This window comes from Vidua macroura, chromosome 12 (assembly GCF_024509145.1).
Source record: "Vidua macroura isolate BioBank_ID:100142 chromosome 12, ASM2450914v1, whole genome shotgun sequence".
Taxonomy (NCBI): Eukaryota; Metazoa; Chordata; class Aves; order Passeriformes; family Viduidae; genus Vidua; species Vidua macroura.
In genome coordinates this window covers 13,127,755-13,148,630 of record NC_071582.1, presented here as the reverse complement: position 1 = coordinate 13,148,630, position 20,876 = coordinate 13,127,755, and the positions used below count along the sequence as shown (strand labels likewise).

General features: G+C 39.7%; 1 protein-coding gene across 1 annotated transcript in view; it reads right to left on the bottom strand.

Annotated features, from left to right (window-relative positions):
• The window catches only part of ADAMTSL3 (ADAMTS like 3), a 171,311-nt gene that overhangs the window by 3,368 nt on the left and 147,067 nt on the right, over nt 1–20,876 (bottom strand). The window contains exons 23-28 of the mRNA XM_053987886.1: nt 20,531–20,659; nt 9,462–9,644; nt 7,250–7,369; nt 6,388–6,600; nt 4,044–4,227; nt 1,421–1,625 (exon numbers count right to left, since the gene is read on the bottom strand). Coding sequence (XP_053843861.1) covers nt 1,421–1,625; nt 4,044–4,227; nt 6,388–6,600; nt 7,250–7,369; nt 9,462–9,644; nt 20,531–20,659 — 1,034 coding nt within the window. The remainder of the gene's footprint in view (nt 1–1,420; nt 1,626–4,043; nt 4,228–6,387; nt 6,601–7,249; nt 7,370–9,461; nt 9,645–20,530; nt 20,660–20,876) is intronic.

Sequence of the window (20,876 nt, the reverse complement as noted above, 5' to 3'; positions counted from 1 at the left end):
GAGAAAAGGGTGAGGGGAGAGAAAAAGAAACAGCCAAGTTAGTAAGAACAGGATTATCCTCCTGGAGTTACCCAGCTACACAGCCCAGCCATGATTTTTTGCATCTTGCCTTCTTCAGCCCTGTCACACCTCAGTTTGGATAAGGCCTATGTATTTTTGCTTCTCTCTGTGCAATTTTGCCAAGACACTGACTTTCCTGCCTGTTCCTAAAGCTAAATCCATTATCTTCTCTCATTGTGCCACATCCCTACTGCTACAGAATTCTTTTTGTAGCTCTGCCCATTACAAACTTGCCTTGCTAAAACCTGTATTGGGAATGCAGCAATAGCAATTCTAATGAATTACTTCGCACATTGAACAATAAATACAAATCTTACCAAGATGAACACAAGTTTGCTGCATGAAGGAAGAAACAGAAAATATAGGAAAACAAGACTTCTGTGCATTCTGTGAATTGAACAATTTCTTCAATGTGCTGTTGAAGCACATTCATATATCTTTTTTGGGGACTTCACAAGTATAGCTAGACAAACTGTGTACTAATATGACTGCAATAAAAGCAATAAACTAGCTTGAAAAATTGAATATGTGGCAAGCACATTCTTCTCTCTCTCAAGATTTTTCATAGAGGAGCACAGAGAAAAGAAAGAGAAAACAATTTCTATTTCTGCTCCTTGTTTTTCTCATGTGGAATGTGTTTGGAGAATTGTTTACCTGGGGTGATTGCTTGATTAGATTCTGGTGAGGATTGTTTGAGCCTGATGGCCAATCAAATCCACCTATGTCTGGACTCTCGAGAGAGGGTCACGAGTTGTGAGTTAGATATGATAGTTAGAACAAGTAGGTTTGTAGTTTTAGTACCTCCTTTAAATAGTATATTAATGTATTTTAGTATAGTTATAATAAAAAAATCATTTAGCCTTCTGAACTAGAGTCAAACATTATCATTTCTTCCCATCGGGTTCACCTACATTTACAATAGGAATACATCATAATGGCTTAGTCTGTAAAATACACCAAAGCTAATACTCTGGTTTCAGGACATGCCTTCAACAAAAAAAAAAAAAAAAAAAAAAAAAAAAAAGTTGCTCAGAGAGCATAAAATGAAAAAAAACCCAAGATTTCTAATGGTCTGGTCTGAAAGGAAATTACAGCCACTGAGCTCCTGCCTTGTGCAAGAGGACAGATGTTCAGGCACAAGAGGACAGATGTTCAGGCACAAGAGGACAGATGTTCAGGCACAAGAGGACAGATGTTCAGGCACAAGAGGACAGATGTTCAGGTACAAGAGGACAGATGTTCAGGTACAAGAGGACAGATGTTCAGGCACAAGAGGACAGATGTTCAGCCAGTTCATCAGACGATGGCAGTGTCCCAGTTCCACAACGCAAGGAGGCTGCAGACAAATGCTGTCACTTACCTGTGCTGTGGCCTGTGCTGGCCCCAGGGGACAGGGGTGCCCTGGGCAGGGTTTCCTTGCTGCAGGCCGGTCCCTGGGTGTGCAGGCCCCTGGCAGCAGGGCCAGGGCACTGCCGTTGGCTGTGGCTTGGTGACAGGACAGCTGTCGGTGCCGAAATCCACTGCCACATGATGCAGAGCACTCGGACCAGGGCCCAGCTACCCACCTACAGGATGCACAAACACATTTATAGCAATTATAGCAGTCCTGCTGGTAGCTGGCAGAAACTGTTTGCAAAGAAAATGCAAAAGAACTTGTCCTTGCAAGTTTCAGATGTGAGAATAGTAAGAATCAGCTTCTTCTTCACTTGAGCAAGGTCTTCTTAACCTGGTTAAGTAATGACAGCATATTTGCTAACAGAGGTTACAATGTTTGTTATCAGAATCTGTTACTAGGTGAGCCCTGCACACCCTGCTCGATGTGACATTCCAGGAGGAAGGAGAGTGTACTTTTCCATTACTATAAAATGGATGATAACAATTTTTCTGGTACTAAAGTGACAGCTGCCATAATTCATCCAAATTTATTACATTGAGATCTTACCAGACAACAACTCAAACAGAATATGTTGTTTATTGATTAGAAGTTGCAAATATTTAGTCAGTCTCGGCAGCTAGGAACAATACTGGGGAGGCAGCAGGTGGTAATAAAATCAAGCTGACTTGCTCTTTGCATAAATCTAGGCTAGAAATATAAAATGGACTTTATGTGTACCAAAACAGTGATAATAGGGGAAAAAAATCTATTTTCTTCAGCAATTATTTCATTCTCTTACACTCAAACAGCTTAAATCCACTCAAGGAAGACTAATCTTTTACAGTCTGCACCCTTGTCTTTTTCTCCCTTTTAAAGCTGAAGTACTTTTGCAAACATTAATGCAGTGCATGCACAGCAAAGCACAAGTTAAGTACTCAAGGCCTTATATTTGCTTAACTGTAGCTCTCCACTGTGACAGAGAGAAGTGACTAAACACATGCAAAACTCTTTCAATAATTAAGGTCCCGTGCCACTGACCATACATCTAAAGTCTTTATAATTCTATGGATGCTTTCTAAAGAGCTGCCTTGAGATGAGAAGATTGTGCAGAAATCAGTGTAAGTGGGAAAATGGAATGGACATTTTGCACTTCCCTCCCAGGTCAGAAATCACAGGGAAGGAGAGAGGCTAAAGGCACCAAGAAACAGACACAGGGCTATTTTCCAGGCATCTGGGATGCTCTTCATGTCGAGAAAGCATGGAATATTCCATAAAAGAAAACCGATTAATATGTTAGCATACATGTATGGCTCAAGGCAGAGTTAATTATGTTAGCATATACACAATTGTCTTCCATTGGTGATTGCATAAAGGCAAATTAAAAGCAGAACAAATCTAAGCATATAAAAAGACGATTCAGTTCCCATTCTCTTTAGCCACATGAAAGAACCAGTTTGTTTATGTGGTGAATACTCCCAAGGCTGATAATCAGATTATTTAGTCATGCCCTGCAATCCACTGAAAGGCATGACCTTGCTCAGAGGAGCCCCAGGACTTCTTGCACCCTCCTGTCATCTGCTCCCAGTGCTGGAGCTTAAGAGGGAAACCTGCAACTGAAGCTGTGTTTCAGATTATTAGTTTGATTTCAGTATTTTTCTACTGGCAAAATGTTAGCTTTCTCTGGGCTGGCTGGAGTTCAGTATCACAATTTAAGATAATCTGTTTTTTGGCTGCTAATATTGAAATATAAACAACTTCTCTTGATACATATCTGTGGCTAGGTTTTCTGCATTTAGAACAGAATTTAGAACATACTGGCAAGACGCACTCTCACAATGTCAGCTAAGGTACTAACACTTCCCTGCCAACATTTTCCAGTGAGGGACAACTCTAAAGTGTGTGTATCCCTCACAGAGTTTTGCTGATGGTGATGGCCAATTCTTTAAAGCAACAAAAAGCACTTATTTTGAGGATTCTGTGGGGTTTCCTGTTGAAAACCTGTTGAGCTGGAATGTTCAGTGCAGCCCAAATAGTCTAGAGGTATGGTTTTGGCCTTTGGAATCAGATGTTGTGATACACTTGCCTGTGATATAAATATTTTCAGCCCTGTGATCCCTAGTTGATCCAGTGAGAAAACTGCCAGGGAAGGACATTCAAGGAGCACTGTGGTGAGGGGCATTAGAGAGAAATGAGGCATTCCTCAGAAAACATCTTACTGAGAGCTCTCATGGCACAAAGGAGAGCAGGTGAACACAGAGTTACCCTGGCCACTCTAAACACAACATGTTTTCCCTCTGGGGTGCCACTGATTCCACAAAAGTGCACATCCCAGTGTCTTGGGGAGCTCTCCAGCTTGGCTTTTGAGGTGTGGTGTGGTAGCACAGCAAGACTTGCTGCAGCAGCATGGAGACACACTCAGGTCTTTATTCAGCTGAATCAAGCGTTTCCTTACTTGCTTGTGATCCATTTCCACATCTCTCATGCTTTAAGGTTCATGATGAAATGAACCCCACATTCCACACTCAGAGCATAGCACAGAAACAATTTCAGGAGGTGGTGAGTGCATTTTAATACACAAAGAGCTCATGGAAATAGAGCAGGAGTTTACCTGGGAGGGCAGTCCTCTCTGTTGCAGGGCTGGTAAACAATCCCTGGCTTTTGCAGCTCTCTGCACTGGGACTCATTTACTTTCTGTTTCTCTGTGTTCATGCACTGCAGGCTCCTGGAGCGCGTTCCTGAATGCCCACAGGTGGCAGAGCAAGGACTCCACTCAGCATATTCCCAGGTGTGACCTAAGAAATACAATTGGAAGCAGTGTGAGAGAGGCACTGTACATTGGAACTGTGTCACACTTTGATTGATTTGGCAGCACGCTCTTTAGGCTGGACAGACATCCTCTGTAGAAAAGCAAATATTTCAGTACTGTGAAAAGGGACGCTGGGCCAAAGTACAATTTAGTTCTGCTCAGCTTCCCCTCAAGTTCAGCCCTTACCTATGAGCATGAAGCCCTCTAGAAGGCAAATGAGATCAGCACATGAAGGGCAGAACCTGGCTCACAGTAGGAACTGATGAGCTTCCTTTAAAACTTTCATAACATTTTTATACAATGAGCATTAAAAAGAGGAAATTGTAAATCAGGCTCTCTAGGTTTCCTGCTGTTCTACAGCAAGTTTGTCCTGAACAAAACTCATCTTACTCCAGACACCTCACATAATTTTAGGATTTAAGAAAGTCCTGTACTAAACTACAGAGAAGTATTTAATGTAAAAATAATTTGCCAGTGAGGCATTTGGCAAGATGAAAAAGGAATTTGTTCTAAAGGGCGTTTTATATTAAAAACCGATCACCTCTAACAATTACTACCTTTATATTTAGTCAAAATTCCACACTTACCCCTTCCTCCACAATTTTTTTTGACACTTGGTAAAAGATGAAGTACTATGCAATGTTGACAGATTTTTATGTGATCACAGAAGGAGTCAGGTTTTTCTATAATAACCAAGAATAATTGATAGCTACCAGCTGTGTCCACAGACTCACTCTTGCAGCACATAATGAATTCTTTAACTTATTGTTTTTCAATGTTTCCTTATTACTTCTGGATTTCTTAAAATAATACAAAAGGGCCTTTTTCAAAGTAGAAATAGTTAAATTTACTGACTGCAGCTATGATGGAGAGACTGTACTGCTTATTTAACTAGGATGACACTGCTCAGAAGTGCCCTCAAAATGCCTACTGTGCAAAAACCACCAAAGGGGGTTTTACAGCCTCACAAACGCATGGGTATGGCAGTGATGAAACATTTACTGAAGTGTCAATCACAGTTAAAGCTCAGAACTAGAAAATAGAATCACCCCAAAATACTGCCCAACCTGGAGAGGGCAACCAAAAGGCAGAGCAGCTGAAGACTGCAGGTGGACAGTTCAAATAACTGGCAGAAATTCTAACTGTAATGAGATTAGGATCTAGGGCTGGATGTAGTTTTTGAAAAATTCTATTAGGGTATTTTTTGATTTACATTAGATTTTTAAAAGTAAATGTTTTGATGATAGATGTGTCTCAGTAAGATTCCTTTGCAAATGTAACTTCCTTCATAACCTCAGGCACTCCAGAGGCCTCCTCACCCATGAACAGTCCCTGAGAACATCGTCATACAGAGCACAGGGGATCTGATCCTACTGCTTGAGTCCCTTGCAGATCAGTCATAAGCCAAATCAAACTGATATGTGAAGAGATAAAACATATAGAAAAGCTTACAGTGTCAACAGATGCTTGTTTTTAAATCTGAATTCCTAATTATAATTTGGTTATAATTAGGAATTATAGAAAAAGAAGGCATAATTCTTTTCTAAACACTTAAAATGTTTAAAACTTGACAAAATGTTTGCAGATACAGCTGATTGTCTTGCTGGTGCATATACAAGGTTCTTTTAAAATTCATCAATTTTGAAATCCATGAGTGTGCAGTGTGCTCTAGTATATTGATGTGATTAAGGGCGTCTGCTGTAAGATCATTACCATATTAATTGTGATGGCCCTGGAATATGACAATTACATTAAAATTATTTTTATTATATGAAGATATTTCCAAAGATGACCTTGAAGTCAATATTGTTTCAGTTTGGAAGGCTACCATGGAGAAGTTTGTTGAAGGGGAAGTTGATAAAACCTGTCTGATTTAAAACTGTTTAAGCAGAAAGACACATTCTCTCAGATTCTCAGGCAAGCAGTAAGAACCCCCACAGGATATTTGGATGCACATTAATTACCATATCCAACTCTGAGTATGGGCAATGTCTACTGGCTTAAATAAGACCATTCCCATATGTGAAGCTATATATTTCTGAATTACTTTCAACACAGAAAAGAAGGTTAGTTATCAGGAAAGTCTTTACAGAGCAAAAGAACATATTTTAAAATTCAAGAATTTGTCATATAACTTTCAACAAACCTTCCTTCTTGACATTTACCCAAACTGACATTAGTTTTGCACTAGCTGAAGTCCGACATTGGAATTGTCCAGCAAATTGACCAGAGTTGGTGTTCACCTCTAGGATACGACCCCCAACCAGGGTTCTGTATTCCAAGGTCTGAACTTCCTCAACTGGGCTGTCTCCAAAGAGCCACTGGACTGTACTCCTGTGACTGGGCAGCACTGGGCAACCTAAAAATCAACAGCATTTTAGCAGGTTTTTCTCAGCACATGGAAACGTTTGTAAACAAGTATGTACAAGTGTGATTCGACATAAAGGACATTACCATCCTAAATAAAAACAAGAATATGCATAAATCCACTGAAGTCCAAGCTAGGACAAAATCCTGACTGGCCCTTGAGAGGTATGAGCTCTGTAAGCTGATGAGTACTTACCACACTTCTCCATCCTTTCCCTTTCAGTAAGTCCTTATAAACTTAACTTCTATAGGAACAAAGTGGAAGGGGGGAGCAATGATTTAAATGGAACAAAGATTTCATCCCAGACTCTACAATATGCAAATAGGTCTGCAATTAAAGACCTTCTATCTGTTTGGGAAAGGAGTCATAAACACATTAAATGAAATTGCTGCATTTTCACTGCACAGGGCACAGGCAGAGATGGAAACAAAGGCATTCATTTAGACAGGAAAAAACACAAACAGAGCCCAGCTGAATCTCTTCCATTTTTTCAAGTGAAGCTCAAAGAATAATTGCATGGCTTTAGTGTCAGGGTGGTTCACCTCACAATTGCACTCACTTTTTTTTCATGGGGCTCCTTCTATTTCAATAAAATAAAAAAATATATAATATTAATGAAAAAGCAGAAAAGACAACACACCTATCCTTAGTGGATCGCCAGGTGCCACACTGACACTTGTACCAGTCCCAGATGCCATCAGGACACGCTTTCTTCTGCTTCCCTTCAATAACTGAGTGCTATTCTCTGTAAGTCTTTGTTCTGTAACACAGTGCATAAGATCTCTTCTGAGCAAGAATTAAATCATGATGCCAAAAAACATTTCATATCAAAACATCCAGCATGCTAGTTATGAAGCAGAAGGATAATAGCAGTTTGGAATTCTTTAGGATCAACTTCATTTATGCAGTTAAATTATCTGTTTAAGAAATGAGCTACATGTGTACAGGGAAACAGAAATTATTTATGTTTATGCAACTTTCTGAATAATTCAATAAATCAATACATTTATTGAATTTGTTAGAAAAACAAGCCTGTAACAGAGTAAAAACAAGACTTAGAGGGTGTATTTCCCGTTTTTCATTACAACATTATTTATTATTTCATTGCATGCAGAAATTGTAAGAAAAATAATTCTCTCAGTGGAATCTGGCCAATTCCTCTGTTCCATTAGGTGGAATTATGACAAAGTGTTATAATAGAAAAAAGAACATCTTTTAAAACCTCATTATGCATAGAGATAGCATAATGAATGCAGAGTCAAGTGCCCATCACTATAGCAACTCCTCCTTTTTCTCATATGCTGGCAGAATAACTGCCAAAAATGTGGGCAATCTGTCAGTAACACACAGTTCTTACCACTTAGTCAACATTTCTGTTTTAATGAATGTACAAAACATCTATGTCTCTCCTTCCAGAAGGGTTTAAATCTTTTGCTATATTCTAACTTCTCTGGGTCATTTTACATTGGCTCAACATTTTTCCTCAGTGTGCGATTTCTGTACAAAGCCTCCTCCCTGTCTGTAAACACCAGGACAAAAAAAGTCTCCACAAAACCACAGTGAGGCCAGTTCCCCAGGCAAAGGACTGGTTGCCTTGTCAGCCCTTAGGGAGTTTTATTGGAAAGGCTGCACAGACTTTGTGCTACTGCTGGACTGCCCCTGATCAGGCAAGCAAGTCCTGTAGCCAAGCCAAAAATCTGATGGGATCTTTCAGACAACTCTGAGCCACTGCAATCTCTAAGTCCTGACAGCAGAAGTCCTCCCATTTCATTGCAGTCTTGCACAGCCAAAAACTTGCAGAATTTGGCCCTCTCCTATCCACTCCAGATTTATTTAAACTAATGTCACATGACCAGGAATTGAAACAAAATTTAGACTCTTGTGAGCAATATTCCAGTCACATCATTATAATAAAATTCCTCTCTGGAACATCCGAAGTTTTGATGTACTCCAGGAAAACTGAAACCAGGAAAGGAGCTTCAGTCTACACTCATCCTCACAGAAAGGCTCCTATTGTGTCTCTAGAACATCCTCTTCAGCCAACAGACCCAAACATGCACAACCTGCCCTAGGTGTGCGCCCAAGAAAGGGATCTTTGTAGCAGGACTGGTCACAGAAAGCTGTGCTGCACTTTGCACAGCAAAGGGGTGAGACAGCTCATCTCCAGAGCCAAAGGATCCAACGACTGCAGTGATTTCCAAGGCATGATTGCATTATACTGAATTACATTATTAATTATAGAGGTATAGAGGTATTTACATGGAGCTTTTCCTTTACATTTTCTATTCTGGGAGTTTGGGGTTCATAACCAGAATTTTTTCTTTTCCACTCCCCTACATTTTATTAGCCTCTATAATAATAATAAAAAAAAAAAAAAAAAAAAAAAAAAAAAAAAAAAAAAAAAAAACCACAAAAACAAAAAACCAAAAAATAAACAAACTGAACATCAAAGCCCAAAACCACCTTTTGCTTTCATTTTCCTGCATTTTCCTGAAGATTTTCTGAATACTGAAGCCTGCCCTGTGTCTCTAGTTAGAAGCACTGGGCTCACTGTAACATGACAGTGGATTTAATTCCTAATGTGTTAGGTGGTTTAAAGGCTGATTATTTGTCGCCTGGAAGCAAGATGGAACAACCTTGAAGTCACAAGTCAAACCATCTGTGCCTAGATCCACATTACAGGAAACACAAAATAGAGAACAGATCAAAATAGAGAACAGGAGTCAGATGCAATCAAAAATTTCAAATTTCCAATAAAGTGTTAAATATGCCCCCAACTATTTTATGGTTAAACTTTGATTATAAATTGGCTGGCTTTTGTTATCAGTAAGGAATTCTCATTTAGCACTTACCAGTTATGTGGAGAACAGATGCAGCCTCAGCTTTTCCAAGAGCATTAGTTGCTCTGCAAGTGTATGTTCCTGCATCTCCATAGGAAACATTCCTCAGAAATAAAGACCCATTCAAAACCAAGGAAGAATTGATTTGCAAAACATCCTTCTTCTTCAGCCATGTTACATTTGGTTTGGGAATGCCTTTAAAATGAAAATAATTAAAACATTTATTGTGAGAGATAAGCCATAAAGTTTATGTTGCTAACTGCTACCACAGCATGCAAGAATCCTGAGCTCCTTTGTCATTTCACAGAGTGGGAAAACCTAAGTAACAACATTGCAGTAAAACAAGCAGTTTTCACACTCACAAGAAAACCTCTCAGTTGTGACCCCTATTAATAATTCAGCAACCCACTAAAAATAAAGCTCAAAGGTTAAATACTGCAAGCCCAGCTCAAAGACAGCTTTACAAACTGCTACCAGTCCTACAAAAGCAATGTGCTCACCCTTCTCACTCACATCTTTGAGGAACCAGCTGATGGAAAGATCTGCACAGCACCTTCTCATTCAGCCTGCCTCCCACAAAGAAGGAAGGACAGAAGGGAAGGAAGATTGAATTTTTAATCAAAAATTAGGAAAAAAAATTGGGGTAATAATATTTGTCTTGAAGAAAAAAATAGATTAGAAAATACATGTGGCCAATTTATGCCAAAACACTTGTGACAACTTCTCCAAGTTGCAGATGTGATCTGTACAGCTTGTAATGACAGAGGGTGAAGGGAAGGGAACAGAAAGAGCTATTAATAATGAAAAGAGGGGTTCTCTTGTTAAGCAATCTCAGTTACTGTGGCACAGAAGCTAAAGGTCTATCATCAATGCTGCTATAGTGCTTGAACTCTGAGAGCCTCAGCTCTTGCAGATAACTTGTCATTTTCAATTTTAATCAATAAATTACTTTGAATGCTTATTTTTAATGAAATTATTTTTCCACTGGCACACTACCAGTGGGAAGACTTCAACTATTTTCCTCAAACACTTGCCTTTAAAAAGAGATTTTGCAAGTTGGCAAATCAGACACCTCATTGATGTGCTCTGGTTGAGCTGCTGCAGCAGAAATGCTCTTTCCAAGTTCCAAAATCCCGGGGAAGGCACTGGGTAAGTTGGCACACGTGGCACATTGAGCAGCCACAGACGTGCACAAAGGTGTGGGGATGGGGCAGGTCACAGATGAATAAAATCTTTCACCTGAACCCTTTTTTTTTTCACTAAATAAATCGGTGAGTGCTCACTGAAGACTCCTCAAGTAGGTTCTGCTGCAGGAGCTGACCCCAGTGTGGGACATTTGGAAGCTCCAGCCGGACTGAATGCTAATTCAGCCTCCTCTCCTCACAGATCATTGTGCAGTATTACTTTACAGATGATGTCTTCATGATGTGGAATGGCCTTTAGGAACAACTTTAACATTTCAATCACTGGCTTAGCACTTCCAATGCACACCTCAAGTTTTTCCTTTGCTGTAATAGGAACCAGACATATTTTTTGGAACCTGCTATTTCACTGAAGGAAAAAGCTCCCCCCGCCATTTTGTCTAGAAAGGCAGTGAAGAGAAACACTCTCTGGGCAATCACAGATTTTATTCTAGGCAATTTAGCAGCTGCTCCATGCTTTTAAACTCATGTAGAATTGTGTTTTACTGAATAAAGCTGATTAAAACAAGATCTGCAGAGTGCACAGTGGTCCGAAAACCAGGTTGTTTTTCAAGTTTCTAGAAGAAGCTTTATGCCACTTCGAAAAATCCATCTGGAATTAGGATGAGGTTTTGCTTTAAGGGTCTTTTTTCCATTTTACCTAGATTTCTGGCTAAAGTGTATAATTCTCAGACATTTTTCCTTTACAGTGTACTTTCCACAGCCATTCAGGCATATATACTTACTCTGCAGATGGGCTGAGGAGGTGGTGTGAGGATCTGAGCTGTTTTACTCTAAGGCCTAGAGGTTTGCAGCCAGACTACCCTCACTGGCACCAAAACCCAGCAGGCCAATCAGAGGCAAAAAGAAGCCAGAAGCAGCACAGCTGAGATGGGACTGAAGTAAAAAGGTTTAAAGTCAAATTCCACGAAGCACAAAAACGTTTGGAATGGCTCAAATTTAAACTTTTAACCTGAGCCTCTATCAAACATCAGTGCAGTATCACCTCATGATAGTCCTCCCTCTGCTCTCATGACAGCATTTAGAAATGTAGCTCATTCCCAGGATTTAACTAAAGTCAAATATTTTTCTTCCAAACACTTTATATCCTAGAGCTGTCCCAGAAAAATTGCCATGTCTCTATTCTTCTATGTGTGCCTTATTCAGAGACATGAAGAGCCTTTTAAAATGTGAACTGGAGTTCAGTTTGCAGAAGACATCTGCAGAATAGCTTTGCCACTCATTTTAAGTTCAAAACTGGGTATCTGTCACACACCTTAAACTCAAGTTATAGCAAATGATTCCTCTTTCTTTCTCCAAAGAGCTGTATTTGTTTCTCTTTAGGGAAAACAAGTGAGTAATACCACACACACAAGTAAATCAGACCATTACTCAAGTGAATAATGTGAGCACACAAACATAAATTGTAGGTCTGAGGAGAAGTGCAGACAGAGCCCTGCACCACAGGCCAGCAGCCAGTCCAGCTGTCATGCACCAGGAATCCACCCAAGCCATCCTAGGGGTGCTGGCAGTCAGAGATAAAGAGTGTGTGAGGGGGAATCCATGGAAAACAAGCAGTTAAATAGATCACATTAAAAGCAGCACCAGTGCTTTGCACACTGCTGTTTTCCAGCAGCTGATGTTACACAGATACCCTCAGGGTGCACCCATTCAGGGGAGCTCTTTGAGCTCAAAACAGCAGTGGGAATAATCACAACACCCCTGCACTGTATTCTACCCCAAACTATCAAAGAGTAAAATTTTTATCTAGGAGTTAATGATTGTTATGTGAACTGTGTGCTGAGCCCCTCTGAGCTGGCCTCTTCACAACCATTTGGAGGACCCTTCAAGATTCTTGCATTTTGTGGTTCCATTTCTTTTCCCACCTTAGTATTATATGGAAACCAATTCACTCTGTGAGAGTGAGACTGGGAAATATTGGACTATGTGCTTAAGAACAACTGGTATTTGTAATCAAGCTCCTTCTCTCACCTCTTCACTGGCTTTTGGTTAGGCTGCCATTAACAGTATTAAGGCAAATGCTCAGACTGAGTCCTGAGCTAAGGGGAAAAAAAAAAAGATTGCTTTAGGGAATTCAGGGACCTATTACAGACTGGAGTAGAGCATGAAGAGAGGAGAAGAGAGGAGAAGAGAGGAGAAGAGAGGAGAAGAGAGGAGAAGAGAGGAGAAGAGAGGAGAAGAGAGGAGAAGAGAGGAGAAGACAGGAAAAGACAGGAGAAGACAGGAGAAGACAGGAGAAGACAGGAGGACTCTGCAGCCAGGACACAACTCTATGCCAGAATTCAGGCCCTCTAACCCTGCCTTTCAGGGGAACCCAAAAGTGGAGGGCAAAATGTGATAAAAAGCTTTCAGAGTTGGGCATCCAGAGAGACGCAGTAGAGAAGCCACTCAGAAAAAAGGCTGATATATCCTAATAGACATGCTAGAAACAGATTAAAGAAATAAAGCTGAAGAAAAAGACATCCCTATAATCCAGCTCCTTCACATTCTTGGGCAAAGCAGTATATGCAATTCAAGCTCTTCTGGACAGCTTCACTTTATCTGTATGTTCATTTTGCCAGTGAAAAATCCTTTCCTGCTGTACATCTCATGAGAGACAGGGTTCTTGTTTATATTTTCATTTCTGGAATTCCTATCAAGAGAAACTCCTACTGTTAGAGGACACTTAGAAAAACTAGTTTTAGGTGTACACTTTTTTGCTTAGGAGTACCTTGCATAAAACTCCATCTCATAGCCCATCACAACCCCAGCATGCAGTCAGTATTAGCAAATTTCAGGTGCAAGACCTTCCATTGTGCAGATTTGCAGTGCTTCCTCTTTAGAAATTAGACTCCATATTTACTGCTCCTGAGATAAGATTTCCCTTCCCTACTGGTATGCAGCACTGCACACTGAGCTGAGTCTCAGCTAGGAGCTCTTGGGAAAGAGCAGGCAATTACACAATTCCCACATTCCTCTTGTGACAAGGCTCTTCCAGTTGCACTGTGAAAAGCAACAATTTTCCTACACAGGAACTGCAGGACAGAGCTCAAGTGTACCATTGAAACCAAGAAAAAGTTCAATTTTTTTCCTTGTAAGCAAATAGTTAAGGCCTAAAACCTCTGTTTTACCCTTTAGAACTCATGTAAATAAAAACCTAAGTATTTTAAGCAGTTTTCTCGTTCAAGTAGAAATGAAACTAAGCAAAAATAAGCCAAAACCAAGTTGGCGCCTTTTTTTTTTTTCCCTTAAAGAAGCTGAAATTGCTCAAGCTTTGGGATATATTTGTAGGACTTCATGGAGAATTTTGTCCTGTGCACAAGGTTGAATTTTACTGCAGATGCTTGACTCTCACTTACTTAAAGATTGATTTACACAGGGACTTTAAATAAACAAAAATAACTTCCACATTGTGTTCAGGAGCCTTTTTCATTACAGAATTGAAGCAAGAACAATTACAAGCCAAATAATTCCTGGTTTGATCCCAGAGTGTACCAAAAGGGGAAGGAGGAAGAGGGAAGAGATGGCCTGTAGCCACCTTTGTTTCCTTCCTACCCCATCTCCACGCAGATGCAGCTGAGGGTGAGCCCAAAGACTCAACTCCCCCAAACTGCCAAAGGCTCAGAATCCCCGGGCAAAGTAAAGATGCCAAATGGGATTCAAATGGGAGCTCTTTCACTGGATCCAGAGAGTAGCAGAATCAAACAATTATATCCTACAGCTCCAAGTCAGGAAATCACTAAGGCATGAGACTAAATCCATCCCTATCAGGGAATACAATTAAACACATACTTAAAATTCAGGATGGCTGTAATTGTCCTTCATGAACAAAGATGCATTCCTGAACTCAGGCCTTCTTAGTCTTAGAAAAACCTTGAAAATGCAAATCTTACTCTTGCAACGGATCTAAATCCTCTTAAAAAGTTCTTCCATAGACCTAAGTGGCTATAAAACTTTAAAATTAGTTTAATCTATTTTTCTGACCTCAAACACAGGTTATTTTCCACTTGCACTGGAGCAGCTCTACAATACTCAATGTTCCATGAAAAAAGTCATTTTCTACCATGAGTGGCCCTGGGACAGCAAATGTTATGGAAAAAAAGCTCTAGCTCCGGATGGGACTGCAAAACACGTGTTTAAAAAAAGAGGAAAAAAGGAATCTGCACTATAGGGTGCCCTTAAAATATTCAGTGTTCAAAAACAAATTTCCTCCACCTTGAAAGCCCTGTGAAATATTACACACCATAAAAACCTTGGCCTACTAACTACCTGCTCTAAAACACTGGATACGTCTTCAGAAATTTCCCCCCCAGCTACGTACAATCTCATAAAGCATTCTGAGTTTCCCATTCAAGAGCAAGGCAGAACTGTGCTGGCACAAAGTACATTTTTCTGCACTTCACTAGAACTTTACCTTATTTCAGAGGCTAAATTTGCATGTCCACTTTCAGAGGAAACAATTTTGGGTCAGCTACACCCACACAATGAATGTCACCGGATTATTATTTACCCTACACCCACCAACACCTCTGGTGCACTGAGTGTAACTCACACAGCAATTGCTTCCACTGCTACACCTTTGTATTTTCTCCAGCAGAATTCTCAAACTGCCTTTATATTCATCTGAGTTATACTTGGGCAATCAATTTCCAGTGAACCCTAAAAAGCCTAAACCTGCTGCTACTGAAATTACCTGCATGAATCTTGCCAGCTTCACCAGGAATAAGCCAGCATGGGACATTTTGGCACTCAGTGTTATCCCCAGCCTGCCCTCTGACACTGCCCCTTCTCTGGCAATCTTTCAAAGCCTTACCCCTCCTGCTTCCTACCAGCCATGCAGCAGCCCCTCTTCCTAGGTGGTAGCAGCATCTGGCAGGATTTAGGTATTCTTACCAACATCTGGTGACCTCCTTAGATGGGTTCCCAAAGCAAGACCCCTTCCCACCCCACTCTTGCCACAGCTCTGTCAGGTTCTGTTTAGCTCTCTGGCTGTCAAAGAGAACTTAATCTTTTTTCCAGCTGTAGAAGTTTAAGGCTAATATTTTTCAAAATCAGGCATTTAAAATAAGGCAACTCTATTTAGCAACTGCTACAGTGAATTCTGCAGTGAACCCCCAACAAAGACTCAGTTGGTGTGCATTAGGGCACTTTCCACAATTCAGCACTGTTAGCAGAGACTGGTTTACCCAGCTGGGGTAATTATATAATTACACCTTCACTTCACTGAATAATGGTGCTGCATCACCAGGGATCACACTTTATCATCAGACATTCAACATCATAAAGTAGATACAGACACATGGACTTCAAAAACATAATTTTATCAGAAATCAAAGCACTATACAAGAATTCCTATCCTTAGTTAGACCTGAAGTCCATGTAACTCTGCACTTTCTGTCTAACAATGGACACCTAGGCATGTGTAGGCAGAGTACAAAAATCATGGCACTTATTGAATAACCCTTCCTCAACATACCTTCCTACCTTCCAGGACCGGAAGTAGCCTTTAGATCATGCCTGTTTCCTCCACTGCTCTTCTCTCTACCTCTTCCAGCTCTATCATTTTTGAGATGAGGTCAGCGAGTTGCAAACAGGATTCACCACAGCTTTAAAGAATGGCTAATTTATATTTTCTATTATTTCATCCATTCCTCTGCCATTCATTTTGGTTTGGGTAGCACCCAGCAAGCGTGCTGGTGTTCCATGGAGCTGAGAACCACCACTGCACAGACCTTTCTCTGACTGTCAGACCTTCAGGCACAGCCACATGCACCTGTCTGCCTTTAAGGTTATCTGTTCTATATGTATTTATTCTGCAAATATCAACTTTGAACATCCTTTGAGCTCATCTAGCTTTTAAATGTTACTTGTGCTACTTGTGCATCTAGCTTTTGAATGTTACATCCTGCTGCAAATCTTTGCAGGGAGTTTTAGATACAATAGCCTTTATAAATCTTTATTCTTCACAGTTTTAGTCAACTAAGTGACCACATTCTTTATGAGAACTTTTATAAAAATATTGAGCATCAAAGATCCCAAAACAGCCTTTGGGGCACCCTACTCTCTCTTCACTAAATTTAACCACTTGTTCCTCTCAGTCATTTAAGCAGGTTGGTAACCACTGAGGCAACCTCTTCCTTTACATAATTAGAATTTGTTAAACTTTGTTAAGGCTCTCAACAGCTTTTTGCAAACTGAGGTAGGAAGTATTTGAAATTTTACCTTCCTCTAACACAATCCATCTTAACCCTTCCTGAATTAGGAATTTAAAGGAAATTTCTTTTCAAATCATCAAAGCTGTGAGAGGAAAAAAAAAAAAAATCAGTGCTGTAAACAATTTCAATTTATGGATTTCCTCCCACCTCTCCGAGGCTCTATCTGCCTCAGAAAGTAGCGGAAAGCCTCAGGAATGTTCTTGTAGAGACCTAGCAGGTACCAGTGTCCCAAAAGACACCCAATGTGTGTTTGGATGAGGGTTGCTTTGGACAATGCAGTCAATCTTGCCTGGACCCTCAGCCATACTGCCCATAATACTGGCAAAGTATATATAGTCCCCAGGCACACCCTTCAGTTTAGTTATATCCTAAGGGATTCCGTTTTCATGTTCCCAGACTGTTACCAGACACAAAGCAAAGCACAATTAAGCTTTTGAACATCTTTCAGTCCTTCCTGCTTAAGGCTGATCCCAACAAAAATACTAATGAAGATGCACTTACTGTAAAAAGCATAGCAGCAAAAGATTTTCCTTCTATTATACTAATTATAAATACTGTCACTCCTTCCTCATAAAATAAATCTGTACACAGTCCTTTAAACTTTTGAAATCTATTATCAATATCCTTTAGAACATACAAAAAAACCTAAAAGAAAGAAGGAGCCAAAATCCTATGTATTAAACTTCTATATTTCTTCACTGATATCTTCTAAAGGGGTTAAGCATAGAGGACACAAAACAGCATCACAGTTACATTTGGAATAGTGTGGGTAAATGAAGCAACAGATGGAAAAATCAAAATCTTTATTTTTTTCTGGACCTGTTTCAAGTTCCAACACTGACAGCAAATACTTGGTCCACCTTTGTGAAAATTCTGTGCAAAAAGATACAACAGGCTTTGTGTATTTCTCAAAATTTTTTATCAGTATGTTATTATTAGGGAGCCAAAATATATTCATAGGAATGCAGAATTTGGATGAAGGTGCAGATTCTACTTTTCAAGGCCTGTGTGCCAAGGTATTTCAGAGCTGCAAAGAGATGTGTAAACAACCTCAGCTCAGTGTGTGTCACTTCCCTGCTCTCACCAGCAAGCGGCAGACAACGCACATTTTATTCGTATTTCCACTCTTCCCTCTATTCTACTTCAACTTAGAACTTTCAAAGTTGTTACAATAGATGGAGTCTGACAGTTTTGGTTTATTTTAGCAATAATCACAAGACGTTTTTTTCTGCAAATACAATAAATGTTATCCAAAAGCAATTTGGAGCAATCAGTATTGATATTTATACCATGTGTGTTGATTGAAAAGCTCTTGGCTGTAAGAATGGAATATGAATCTACCCAGAATGTATGAATATCTTCTAATGTATGCACGTGTGGGAGCTATAAAAGTGAGTTTATTATAATTAGTGGAAAAATAGTATTGTTATAAACTAAAAAGAGAAAAGAAAGAGAAACTATCAGTTTGTACACTTCAGCTAACTTTTCTTATTCTGTTCTTTGATGCTCTTTTGTTCACCAGGACACACTGGTCTTCAAGAATTCAAAGAGCTTTTTTCAATCTCAATATGATTTTTGGAGTGTGAGAGAAAGGCTTTCAAAAGGATAAAAGAACCAAATTAGCAACAACGAAAAAGGAAAAAAGCTTCTACCCAAAAGCCAACGCTGCACAAAATATTAAAGTTTGTATCTTCAATAGGTCAATTTCTTTGCAGAAGAAACTATGGATTGAACTCTAAAAATGTCCTTTATGTTTTTCATTCTACAGAAAAAAACCCTCAGAGGTCACTGCAGCCAAGAATTTAAAAGTAATAATTCTACTACTGACATGGCACTAATACTCTTCACGCACACAGACACTTTATTCATTAGATGGTTCTTCTTGTGGAGAACTATTTTGGGGGCTAGCAGGAGTCCCAAAGACCAGATGTGACACCAGTGAGAAATCTGCATGAGTAATGTCTGTGTAGAAGGATCCTGGATAAACTCCTGGCAGAACATGGAGAACACAAAGGCTCATCCAGTGATGTTTCACTCAGTGAAACTCAGGGCAAACACATCCTCTGCAGAGCAGTCAGGAGGAAGGGCAGCGAGGAAGAGGTGCTGCAGATCCAGCCAAGGTCTCCCTGACTCTACAAGAAGGGCTCTCTTATCATTATTTTGCAGGTCTGATCATTCACATCATCTTTTATCAGCATTCACAATGAAGTTCTCATCCTCCTACACTGCAAATGGACACATTTTTGGGTCCCACCTATCAGACAAACGTATCAGCCTAAGGTGTTATTAAATTCAATTTTCCGAAGTCAGTGGTTTATTACTTTCCATTAAGGAAAGAAGAACAGGAAAGCTCTGCTTACATCATTGCAAAAGTTTTTCTGTTTCCAGACTTAGTGACATTTTAAGACATGCAAGCTCTATTTTATTCACAAACAGTAATACTTACTTCCTTGGCAGTGACAGGAAATAAAGCAATTAGATAAATCATTTTCTAAGTCAACACTGGTGTCTCAGCATAACTAAAGTTTGGCTCACCAATATATACAATTCTAAAGCATTTGGAAATCTACAGTCCCATGTGAAAATATTAATTTATATTTAAATTGCTAACTGCTTACCCATCCTAACAATATTAATATTAACAGTGTGACATGAACTCTCTGCTGAATTTGAGATGTAGGTCAGTTATACACGGAGTTGCCAAACTATAGTTGGAAAATATTACTTCATCAAAGAATTAGCCTTGGTACAATGGTGAATAGCAGAGCCACATGTCCTAATATATGTCAGCCTGGCGCCACTATTGTATGCAGAGCTATTTGCATATATATATTTCTATCACTACCCTGGTTCAGTATCAACACCCTCTGATATGCATTTCCCAGCACATAAATGTGAGCAGCACACTGGCTGCTCTGAGGTCGTTCTTTGCACTCACTTGCAACGTTCGTGGTTATTTGCACTTTCACACATCATCTTCACAAAAGGCTGAGCTCAGCTTATTAAATGTTTGACAGAATATTGCTGCTGTGACTGAAATATTACACTTCAAACTTCACAGATAGCAATGGTAAGATTAAAAAGAAAATAGGTACCTTTTCAGCAAAGGGTTAGAAAATAAAATGAAGCAGTGAACTGCTTAATGCATGTTAATTCTGATTAATATTACTCTTCATCCACAGATGCTGAGCTAGAAAATATCTGTATTCTCTCATAGCTCGGCACTTTCCTTTGTTTCCTCACTGCAGCTGCAGACTGATGGATCTAAAAGGTGAGTTTACTTCACCATCAGGTTTAAAGTTCTATTAGGCCACGGCTGGAGATTTCATTTTCAGTTTTAACAATAGTCTAGACAGATGTGCATCTCCAACAGGGATAAGGAAAGTTCTTTGATGAGCAAGTCAGCTGGCCATGCTCACTATTGCAGCAAGATAGCCCCACACTCTACTGGAGCCCTAGCCCACTTCTTGGGAAGAAAGCCCATTTTAGGGAAACCCTGAACATACAGATGTCTATGTAAATTGAAGTGACAGGCAGAAAATAAATAGGACTGGTGTGGGTGACATGCCTAATAAAAACCACTAATGATGAATGACTTTCAGGCTTCTATGATAATTTATTTCAAGACATAAGGTAAATTTCTGATTCTAACATTACAAGCAACGTCAGTGCAGTTCTTACTTACCTTTCACTGGACATTCAATCAAAATATTTGCTCCAATTCTTGCCACGACTGTACTTCCAACAACTGTCGAGAAACTGATGGCTTCCAGATTTGTCATATTTAACACAGAGGAGAAGATGACAGGCACCTCTTTGAAATTAAAGGGATAGTAAGTTTCAAAAGTTTTATTTAACTTCTAAAAATAGATCTTGTGTTTAAATTCATCATGTTTGGAACAGAATTCAGTCTGCAAAGCAGCAGCCAGAAAAGACAGGTGGGACAGATATAGGCAGAATATGTTCACACCTGTTGTGGTTTTAGAGCAACAAGACCATCTTACTGCTGCCTATTAAATCAGGCAGAGTTT